The sequence below is a fragment of the Eumetopias jubatus genome, unplaced genomic scaffold (assembly GCF_037043125.1).
Source record: "Eumetopias jubatus isolate StellerSeaLion01/CBP00866 unplaced genomic scaffold, mEumJub1_p1.0 scaffold_2, whole genome shotgun sequence".
Lineage (NCBI taxonomy): Eukaryota > Metazoa > Chordata > Mammalia > Carnivora > Otariidae > Eumetopias > Eumetopias jubatus.
The window spans coordinates 47,633,599-47,645,627 of NW_028274808.1; the positions used below are offsets into that span (position 1 = coordinate 47,633,599).

General features: G+C 42.2%; 1 protein-coding gene across 4 annotated transcripts in view; it reads right to left on the reverse strand.

The window, feature by feature from the left end:
• EBF2 (EBF transcription factor 2) overlaps nucleotides 1-12,029 on the reverse strand; it is a 183,532-nt gene that overhangs the window by 25,874 nt on the left and 145,629 nt on the right. For all 4 annotated transcript variants that reach the window (XM_028114343.2, XM_088021427.1, XM_028114342.2 and 1 more), the window contains 2 exons: nucleotides 10,816-10,946; nucleotides 9,799-9,925 (listed from right to left, as the gene is read on the reverse strand). In XM_028114343.2, coding sequence (XP_027970144.1) covers nucleotides 9,799-9,925; nucleotides 10,816-10,946 — 258 coding nt within the window. The remainder of the gene's footprint in view (nucleotides 1-9,798; nucleotides 9,926-10,815; nucleotides 10,947-12,029) is intronic.

Consider the following 12,029-nt stretch of genomic DNA (forward strand, 5'->3'; position numbering starts at 1 on the left):
ATGAACGGAGGTGTGTAATCAAATGCGTTTGCTTGTGCTAGAATAAAAGATAAGAAGTCTTCTGGGGGAGGAAGTTAGTTGACCTGAATTCTTTGGTTTCTTGGTTTCTCCACTAGTTCTCATTTGCCAACTGCTAAGTTCAACCACACACCTTGACAAGCAGTGCTTCCATGCGCACCTGAGCGCACCTGAGCTCACCTGGGACAAGTCAGTGTCTCCTGCTTCTTTCATCCTCCGTTGAAAACCCACTCTCCCTTCACTCCACCTGCAGAGCCATGTCCTCAGCCTGCCTTGGCCTTCTCTGTCACCTACAAAATCCTGATTTCTAATCTAGACCCAGATACTAAGGGCATGGTGCGGTAGGTCTTTCAAGAAGAATCCACCTCTTACAGAAGGGAAGACAGGCAAAAAAAGTCCACCATTGATCTAATGGTGATGAGGGCAAAGGCACCCAGAACTCATCCCAGAAACTGTGTGTCCCTCTGCCAAAGGCTGACAGTAGTGAATTGGACTTATATTTTTATATTTCTATACATAATGTACTTGCATACCTATATCATTTCATTTTCCCAGTAAGAGAAATACCTTCCTGATTGTTCACTCAGAAAACCGAGGTGTAGAACACTTAAGTGACTTGCAGGAATGTTGGGGCTCAAATCTAGGCCTGTACTCTTGGTCATTGTCTTCCACCCCGGCACTAAGTTCTCTCTTAATAACAGGATGGAGTTGGTACTCCTTTGCCTTCCACAGCCTCAGTTATTCATGGACAGGAGAATTTCTATGACTTCCAGGGAATTCGAGGCCCTTCATAGGTTGTCAGCCTATCGCATCATGCTGTAATAGAAAAAGCCCACTTTGCAATCTGGAGCACCAGGTAAGGCAGCCTCTGAGCCCCCTCCATGCTCACTGGCCTGGCCTATTTCCTGTGCATTTCCTCGGAGTAACAACCAGAGAGCCAAGGCCATTGGCATTTGCCGGTAAACTACTGGATGAAGCCAAATAGATGGCCTTCGTGTAATTTCTTCTGTGACGCTACACAGGATTGGCAAGTAGCACAGATCAGTGGTTAAGAGAACAGCTTTGGAAGTAGACTGCTAGGACGGCACCTAACTTGGTGACCTTGGGCAGCAGGATTCTTACCTATAAAGTTGAGATACTAAGAAAACCATCACAGTGAGAAAGGGCAATGATGATATGAGCTCATGAGACAGAGCCTGGCTCTACCTCCTCAAACGATGACAGATAGGACTACTGAATTAGTATCATCATTTTTCTTCTTATGAGTTCTACCTGATGATAGAACTTACAACTTAAGTTGTAAGTTCTTAACCAACAATCAAATGCATAGACAAGATTCTGCAAAAAGCCACAGGAATAATACTGAAAAGCTGCGCTCATCTACCCACATATGCTCAGTGACCTGCCATGGACCACATGCATCATGAATTTACACTGGTTTCTGTGGGGCAGGGGGTATGTGTGCAGATTTTATCATTATATACAATGGCCATTCTACCCCCAAATGCATGCTCCAGACATTCTCTTCCTGCATCTTCAAAACAGCCAAGAAAGACCTCCACAACCAATAACCATGACCCCACTGGGTTCCTCTACCAGGATTATTTTTCTGCCCTGCTGATTCTCTGTGGAAAAGTCTGTGAGGAAAGTAGAACCTCGCCTCTTTGCACCCAGGCTGGCATACCTACCACCTCCAGGTCTCCAAGCAGACCTTTCCCAAGGAGCTGTACTCTCATGTGGATCTCTCAATGCCGCAGCAGCAAGCTACATTTTAGCAAACCATGGTTGAAGGAAAATAGACCTGCAAAGTCACATGTGTGAAGAAAATGTGTTGTTTTTCAGAGCCCTGATGTTGTTTATGCTGTACTTGGCAGCAACAACCATGGGGACTGATTACTGCATTTTGGCTAATTATACCAGGTAAGTTACATCTAATAGGCTTGGGTTTATTATGGTGGTGTATCCTTGGATACAGGAACCATCAGTGGTTGGACCTGGGGCCTCCTTTCCCACCTCCTGCTTTTTGAGTCTCCTCCTAGAAAGTTCCACCTTAAGAAGAAATATTATTGTGTTCACCATGCAATGACTGAGTCTCATAAGAACTGCCCCACGTGCAGAGTACTTTACCAGCCAGAACGTCTCCACAGCAGCCTGATGAGCAGGACTCAGGTTTCTCAAACTCGTTTCTTTGTTTAAAATATAGATTCTCAGACCCTCCCAAAAGAATATGATTCGGTATATCTGGAATGGAGCCAAGCATGATTTTCATACTCAGCCAAACTAGGGAAACACCTATGGGTAATAGTATAATTAGTACCATTGCTTTACTGATGAAGAAAATAAGGCTCAGGTGGTTAGGTGACCTGTCTAAAGGACAAACAAGTCATTGATGGCCCTGCCGGCATCTGAAAGCACGTCTTCTGGCTGAGTCTAGTGCATCCTCCTCTTGGATGCCACCCTCCTGCTCTGGCTCACTCTGTCCCTGCTAAAGCTCTTGAGACTTCTCAAGGTTTTCCTCTGGAATCAAGATGATATTTTCCACCTGACCACTGGAGCGGAGTATTTTGTCTAGGCCTATAGTGGTTTCTGATACACTCTCCTGCAGTTGAGCACATTCCGAGGCTTGGAATGTGTGGCTCAGGAGGAGGTTGGCTGGACACCTGCGAACTCTCTGCCTGTCAGCCCCCCCGCCGCCCCCCCCCCCCCCCCGAGAAGGCCAGGATTCTCCAGGCTCACGGAAGGTAGGCCTCGGCTCTAAGGCAGAGTGGCCCCACCTCCAGTCACCTAGGGAAGCCACTGCCTTTCCAGCTATTGGACTAAGATTCCCAACGGGTTGTAAAGTGGCTTTCCACGCTGGCGGCTGCTCCTTGAGTGGCAAGACGAGAGATCACCAGTCCGTTTCCTGTAGTGCCTGGGCCCCTCCATGAATAACATTAGCCACTTGTCTCTACCAACCTGAGTTGCATTTGGCTCAGTAACGTCAGGTGGAAATTTCTAGAGGGAGTGACCAGCCTCCCAAGCCATCCTGGACAGTGTTTGTATTTTTATTTTCTTCTCTGTTTGTAAAATAATGTGCAACTCGTCCCCACCCTCCTCACCCTTAACTTCCTCCCACGTCCTTCTTTCTCCAAAGCAGTCTTCTGGAAGAAGCTTCACTGCTTCCCTGGCTGGAAATACTCTTTCTGTACCTAAAGAATCAAGTTTACCAATGTATGCTATTTCAGTATTTCAGTATGTGGGACATTAATTTTTTACACCACATTTTCTTTCATTATTAATTAAAAATTACTTAAGTTTTTCAGAAAATAATAAATATAAGTAAGCAAAATTTAAACAAATAATAATAATACCAATACCTAGAAACCACCATTGGTAATGCCTTCTTATGCAGGTTTCTATATCTTATGGTTTTTACACAACTATTCTTTTTTCATGTATATATATATGTATATATATATACATACACACACACACACACACAAATTGGACCATACTGTGCATACAGTTCTTAAGCTTTTTTTAAAACCTATATTGCAGACATCTTTCATGCAACTAAATATCCTTTCACAGCACTACTTTTAATATCTAAAAAGTGTTTCGGTGTAAGGATATTTCACTGTTTATTTAATGAGTCCCCCAAAGGACACTAAGGATGTTTTCAATTTTTCACTACCATAAACAGTGCTCCAATGAACAGCCTTCAGGCAAACTCAGTTATTTCCTAAGTATACACTCCAAAACGTAGAATTGTTGGGTCAAAGCATATACACATTTTAAGGCTCCTAGATCCTTCTACCCTCCTACAGATGTATGTTAGAAAGTCCCCACTTTCTACTAATTTTGCCAACTTGGGTATTTTCATTTGTTAAAAAATGAAATCTTTGGGGCACCTGGGTGGCTCAGTCAGTTAAGCGGCTGCCTTAGGCTCAGGTCATGAACCCAGGGTCCTGGGATCAAGCCCCACTTCGGGCTCCCTGCTCAGCGGGGAGCCTGCTTCTCCCTTTCCCTCTGCCTATTGTGCTCTCTCTCTCTCCCTCTGTCAAATAAATAAATAAAAATTAAAAAAAAATAGAAAAGAAAGAGGAAAAAGAAAATCTTTGCCAACTTGATAGGGAGAAAATGTTATCCCCTAGTTGCCTTAATTTGCATGCTTTTGATTATTAACGTGATTGGGATTTTTAAAAATGTTTACTGCTAAATTGTATTCCTTCCTAAATTAACTCCTATATTCCTTGCTAGCTCTTAATTTACATCTTTCTTTTTCCCTTAATTTGTAAGATATCTAATATTCATCTTTTTATCTACAATGCATAACATAGTTGTTGACAAATAGAGGCATAAAATAAGTTTTTGCTGAGCAAATGAATGAATCTTTATACATAAGATGTCACACATAATGAATATGTACTCAGTTTGTCCTTTCTTCCTTTTGATTTAATGACATCACCTCGACATGCAAAAATTTTCTTTTTATGTAATCATAGATTTATGCTTGATGGCTTCCTTGGGGTCAAGGTTAGCAAGGCTCCAGATTATAATAACAATATTTTGAAATGTGTTCATTTTTAATTAAAAATATTTAATTCAAATGTTTTAGTTCATAATATGAAATTAGCTATCTAACCTTTTTTTTGATACTTAACTAGTTGGTCTAATACCATTTGTTAAACATTCATCTTTTCCACATTGACTGAGATGGCTCCTCACCTATACACGTTTAGGTATTTATACTATTCATGTGTAAAAACCTGTTTATTTTTAAATGTTCTCTTCTGTTGCATAACACTTCTATATGTTCCTCCAAAGCCCCATATTCTTCTAATTACTCAAAATAGGTTTTAAGTCCGGTAGGGCATGGCCCTCTCATTTTTCAAAATGAGGGGTCCTATTTTAGCACCTTTATTTTTCCAGGTGAACTCTTGTAAAATTTCCCCGAACATTTTGTTGGTACTTTGATTGGCATTATGTTAAATTTATGCATTAATTGACATCTTTACAATATTAAATCTTCCCACTGCTCCACCAGCTGGAAGAATTTTGTCCTTCCTCTGAACTCCCTTAGCAATTTATACCTTTTTAAAAATCACTTTCTACACTATACCCACCCAATTTTTCAAACCTGAAACCTGAGAGGCATCTCCTCCCCTCCCTTCCCCAACCTTTACCCCATCCAATCAATCATCAAGGGCTGCCCATGTGACCTCCTAGATTCCATCCCCTTCTGCCTGTCCCCACTACTGGTGCTCTGGTCCAGGCTGCCATCATTTCTGGCTGAGGCCACCACACTGCCCTCCAACTGACCTCCTTGAATCCACCCTGGCTTCCAAGCCGTTCTCTACAATTCAGCCAGAATGATCTTTTAAAAGGCAAATCTGATCATGGCCCTCCCCAGCTTTAAAATATTCCAATAGCTCCCCATGGCTCTTGGGGTAGAGCCAAAGAAGCAGGTCTCAACCCTCCCTTCCAGCTTGAGGCCAACCGTTCTTTAATTCATTCTTTCTGCCCTGTTCATAGTAGCCATCATATATATCCCATGTCCTTTCTTACCCCAGGGCCTTTGCACATTCCGTCTCTTGTGTTTGGACTGTTCTTAGCCTTCCCCATTATCTTAGTTTAAGAAGGTTCGATTTCCCAAGTGTATATTCCCAGCATCCTATACAACTCCTTTTTAGTACTCATCACATTTGTAACTACTTGTTCAAGTTTCTATGGTAATAACCCTGATAGTAAAAGTTTCCGTGGTAGTAACCCTGATAGTAATCATAAGAATATTATTAATAATAAATGCTTTTGAATAGTGAGATATAGTCACTCTCTGTCCCAAGTGCTTCCATGAAAGGGTGCTCTAGACCTGGCTTCTGCCAGTTCGTGACAGCAGGTTGTTAAAATTTCAGAAATTTGTGAGCCAGCTGACGTCATACTGGTAGCTTAAAATCAGCCATAGTCAGAGAATTTGCACCGTGGAAATCAGCAAATACTACCAACCCTACCGCTCCCTCCCCACCACTTTTCCCTGGAGAGCCAAACACCACTATTTGCATGCACGGTATTATTTAGTCTCACAACAGCTCTGTGAGATAAGTATCCCATTTTATAGATGGGGAGACTCAGAAGTTAAGTCACTTACACAAGATTTAAGAACTAGAGACATCCAAAAAGCCAAAACCTAGAGCATAAGTAGTTCATCTTCACATCACTATACCATATAATTTCATACCACTTCCCCATAGAAGGAAGGAGCCTGCTGGTCTGACTCATCTACAGTATTCCCAGCACACAGCACAGTGTTGAGCGTAGTGAGTGTGCTCAATCAATATTTGCTTCATGAATAAGTCGATAAAATTTCAGCACATCAGGAAAACAGAGCTATTTGCTGACAATAAGTATTAAATAAAAGACACTAGGCAGGATGGCCAAAGACCTGAGTCCTTGCTCTGACTCCACCTTGAATTCAATGGGTAATTGTGAAAAAGTTGCTTCTGCCTGGGGCTTAGTTCTCCCATCTGCAAAAGAGGGAGTTTGACCAGTGATCTGCAATGTCTCACCATTTCTATAATTCTTTGAATTTACAAGTAGCATAATATCTACTATTTTCATGGTTATGTGGGCTCCCCTCTCAGCAGACACTTTGTTTCCACAAACTGTGGCTCATGGCCTCCTCTATTCTGTCTGGTAAATTCCCACTTTGCTTTAGAAATGTCACTCTATTGTCACCTCCTCTGGAAAGCCTTCACAGATTCCCTAAAGTCAGCCACTCCCTGCTCAGTGCCCCTTGCATTTATACCTCTTATGGGACTTAACCCAATTATCATAATCTCCAGATAGCTATCTCCCCTTCTAGAACTGTAAGCTGCTAGAGGCATACTAAAAATTACTGATTTTGTGTCTTGAGCATAATTTAGAACTGATGTTTGTTCAATGAATATATCAAGTACACTGATACCTGGGTCCTGCCCTCCGAGATTCAGAGCTACTTTGTCTGGGGCCCAGGTGTTGGTGATTTAAAGTGCAGCCAAGGGTGAGGACCTCTGCTTCAGAGAGAGTTTTCACCTGCATACACACATGGGCATGCGCACAACATCAGGCTCCACACGTCCACAGCCTCACTGAGTATCCTTACTTCAGAAGAGAGCTGAGGACTGGTTGCAACATGATTGCTATTTTTCCTACCTGTCTCCTCACAGGCCAGATGGTCATCCATACACAGTGGGTAGAGAAAACAGAGATGCCAGAGCCCTACATGTGGAAAGCATCCCAAAGTGAGACCCATTCCTAGCCTAACTTCGGGGACAGCCCACACTGCTGCTTTCCCCCTACACCATCAGACACTCCTTCTCAGTCACCTTCATAGGTGACTCCTCTTTTCACCCTGAGCCTTACATGCTGGTGCTCCTGAGGAACCATCTGGAGACTTCTTCCATCCTGTAGCTGCACTCTCTTCTGAGGCCATCTCATCCAGCCCTGTGGCTTTAAATCCTGTCTGGATGCTGACTGCTCCCTTGTTCAACATCCTCAGTGCCTTCCCATCCAAGCCTCTTACCCTACCTGCTTTTCCTACCTCATCCCCCATCGTTCTCCTCCCTACCAGTGCCACTCCGGCCAGAGGTATTCATGCTCTTCCCTGATGATGCTGGGCTTATTCCCACCTCTCAGTCTATAATCTGTTCTCTGCCTGCGACATTTACCCCCAGTTCACAGACAGCCAGACACTGTTCTAGAGAACACTGGGGAACCAAACAGAAACACAACCCTGAAGAGTTCCAGGCACAGAAGGAAGACAATGGAGAGGAGAGAAGGTCAGAAAGATACGGAGGCTGGGGGCCGATTTCCACACCTGTGATACGGGTCTCCACTCAACGTCCCTTCCTCACAGAGTCCCTCCCTGACCACCCCACCCAAAACCCTGCCTCATTCTCTATCCCTTACTTATTACTGTTGAAATTGTATCATCTATTTTCTGTGTTGTCTGTCTTCCCCTCTAGAAAGTAAGTTTTATTAAGACGAGGGATTTTAACTTGCCCATCTCTATATCCCAGAGCCTAGAGTTGTGCCGGCCCGTGGTACTAGGCATGTCATAAATACTCATTTAAATGAATGAATATACTGTATGCCTTTGGGAGCTAAAGCAGTAAATATTTTACCGTGACTGTAATAGCATCTTCCATAGAAACACACACACACACACTAACCCAACCAACCAAGATGTACCTATCTCAAGAGAGAAAATTCAAAGGTGAAATTTTAGATAAATATACCTAAAAATTACCCTTGTCCATCTACTCCTCAGTGATATGTAACCAGATATTTACACAGAAACAAGAAGGGGAGTCTGGATGCAAATGAGAGAAGACACTATAAAATATTAGAATTTCATAATGTGTGTGATATATTTTCTAAGTTTATATATTTCTTTCTCTATGCCCCTTATTTTCTCCTTCAAAGTACAATGTCCTAGTTGATCTTCCTGCCTTCAGTTGTTCCCCTGACTAACTCAATCTTTTATATCAATAGCATTTGTGTTTCTTCCGAGAACCCCTTTGAGTTACTCTCACTTCCATGGGAACGCTTAATGTCGTCTTACAAATCAAGTCTAAATTCCCATACAAGGCTTTGTGAGTTTTTTTTTTTTTTCATTTTTTAAAATTGTGGTAAAACACACATGACAAAATTTACCACCCAAAGTCATTTCTAAGTGTAGCAACCGATCTCTAGAACTCTCATCTCACAAAACTGAAACTCTGTTCCCATTAAACATCACTCCCATTCTCCCTCCCCCCAACACCTGAGAACCAGCATTTGATGTTCTGTCCCTGAATTTGATCATTCTAGGTACCCTACAGCGCTTTTAAGCTGTTTTATGTTTTCCTTCCTTCCCATTCCTAGCTCATGTGGGCTAAGTTCCGGCCTAAGTTTTACCCGAGTGCACTGCCATAGCTGTAAACCAGCCGTCTCTCCTCCAGACACCTGCTCACCTTACCCACTGGGCCCTAGCACATGAAATTCCCATAGTTGGGACATTCTTCCTTCTTCCCTGCCTGTTCAAATCCTCCCCACCCTTAAAAATAGTCTTTGATTTCCATCTTCTTCTTGAAACCCCTTCCCCCTACACTAGTCCACACTAAACTGTGTCTTCCTGGAATTCATATTCCATTCACTGGAAACACCAAACATTTTGAATATTCTAATTCCCCAGCTGTTCTGTGCAATATACCGACGCCCCCTCCAAAAATGTCTACATTTCCAAATAGGGACCATGTCTCATATGTCATTGTACCTTAGAAAAAGTAGATAGTCAACCAATTTTAAACAAATGTTTTTAAACAAATATTCAGCAAATTTCAACAAGCATTGAAATCATAGATAATTCCTACTTTCATAAAATTTTAAAACAATTTGAATCACTCTGCAGCACCGTTGGGCAATTTTCACAAATCCTTTTCAAGAAAATTTAGCTATAGCCAACCACTTGGCCTAATTTTTTATCTGATTGCTTAGTTAAAAGTCTGTTCTAGCACGGTTCTAGCCAAGTCAAATTTATAAAGATGGCACTCATGAAATGAGCTCCTGTGATCATCTCCCAGACTGTTCAGAAATCGCTTGCATAAAATAAAATTTAAAATCGAGTCCACACTTCCCCATCCAATGCCTATCACCCCGTCCATTCTTCCCACACTAGCAAAAAGACCTAGGAAAGGTAAAATCACTATAAAGTGGAGACACTGGGAACTAGAACAAAGGTGAACCCGGAGCCCATCTCCCTTGGATCATTTTCTCACCCACCTGTGTAAATGAACCTCCCTGGAGCTCCCTTGCAGAACTGTTTGGACTTATAAGATAATGTCACTTCCACTACTCCGGGGATGTGCCGAGGAGGAGTCTGCACTCTGATGGCATGAGGCGTTATTAGCTGAGGAATGAACAGGCAGAGAAATAAAATACCTGTTATACAAGTTATCACTGAGGCTACAGAGGACCGGAGCATGTCCTGCAACGACCCGCCAGGGCCCCAAACTCTCCAAACACCCTGTCCCTCTATCTCACATGTTTCTCCCTCCTACCCTGGAATTTCCTCACAACTTAACCTGTCTAGATCCTCACCTTCCCACCAGCCCAGCTCAAGATTCCCCCTACCTCCGGGGCCCATCTTTGTATTCACTCCCTCCCTGCTTCCTACACTGCTACTCTCTCATGTAGTGACTTGGCAATTTCCACATCCAACCTAGCACCGTCGCTTGTCTTTTTGTAACGTCTTGTTGGTTTTCTCATTATGAAAGTAGAACATATCCACTTTAGAAAATTAGGAAATTATAAGAAAATATGAAGAAAACTATTAGCCTTGTGTAACCCAGAGACGGCCACTGTTAATCTTTGGTGTGCTTCCAGAACTTTTCTATGGATGGCTGTTATATTATTAGATTTTATATCCATAGACACCATTATCCTGATTTTTTTTTCACTTGACATTATAGTGTAAATACAATCCTTTCTCCTGTGCCATTAGAACTTTTTCAAAACCAAATTTTTAATAGTGGAATTGAACCATTCTATTATTCAATATTTAGGCTCTTTCTAATTTTTCACAATTATAAACAATGTTGCGATAAATATTTATCTTTTTAAGGGATCCATGCCTACAATAAATTGTGGTTTACATGTTTTTTAATTCTTGGTGCCTTGCTCACAGTAGGTAATCAGTAATGTGCATCCATGCTGCTGATGCTCCAGGAATTACATTTCCCCAAATCAAAACTATCTTTGCACCAAAGAAAATCAGGGAAGCAAGTTGCCTTTGCCTACCTCACTCCATACAAGCATGGTCCCAAACACCACTTGGAGGCCATCAAAGAAGTTGTCTCCAATGATGATGACCATGGCTCCTCCTGTGGTCCAGCCTTCGCTTGGGCTAATGGCTTTGATGCAGGGGGTAGCTAAGAAGATAGAAAAGAAAATGTCAGGGCTATCATTTGATGGTTGAAATTTGGAGTTTGGGGGATTGGCTGCTCTCAAAAGCTGTTGGCTATTCCAGGTTCAAGTTGAGCTTTACTGACTTGCCATCATTCCCTAATTGGTTGTTGGTTTTCACCAGGTCATTAAAGCCTAATGAGTTGACCACTATGTATGAAAACATGGAACACTTAGCTAATTGTGCAAAGGGTGGTTTTAAAACCCTGTTGTTTTTCCCCATATTTTTGTAAGTTGATCACACTGGAAATGTGTAAATCCCTTTTCTCTCCCCACCTCCTCTGCCCCAAGATGTTAAGATTTACAAGGCCTGCTAATGTGCTAGAGAGAGAAGGAGAAAGTAAAATCTATCATAGTTGGGTTTTTTTTTTTTTCAGCTCTATCAGGAGACAATTTCTAATCACTTTCCTAACTTTGTAGGACAGATTCCCCCCCCCCTTCTTCCATATGTCCAAGGCCTCTGGACTTTACATCCCAACAGGAACCCAATATGGTTTTCAGGCCATAACTAAAGTCAATCCATCACTCCATTTCCAAAGTTGACAGGGTCAAAGGTGGAGGAGAACTTTGGCAGGACTCCAAAAACATGAGCCCCCTTTGAACAGCCAGTCAATCACATCCAATCAGTCAAAAGAAACTGGATGGGTTCCTAGTTCTGAACCCTGGGATTTTCTTCTCCCCTTTCAGTGCCCACTGTGGGAGAATTAACACCACTCCAAATTCTTTACTGATTCAATCATTTTCTTTCAGTTCATTAATTCCTATTTAAATTGATACAAGACACATTTTAAGGGCCAAGCTGGGGTGGGGGCTGGTGGGCAGTATACAGCAAAACATCACACTAAAATAGTAGCTTAGGTTAGCCATTCACCTTATATTACAAAGCATCTTACTATCCCAGTGAGCTGGGGAGTGTGAAAGATGGAATTTACTCAGGTATTTGTCAGTTATCTTCCTTGATATGCTGTAATTTTTTGGACAACTTGAAGTTGAACAGTTACCAGTATTTCTGACGACTTTAATGCACATGGAAAACTACCCAGAGCAGA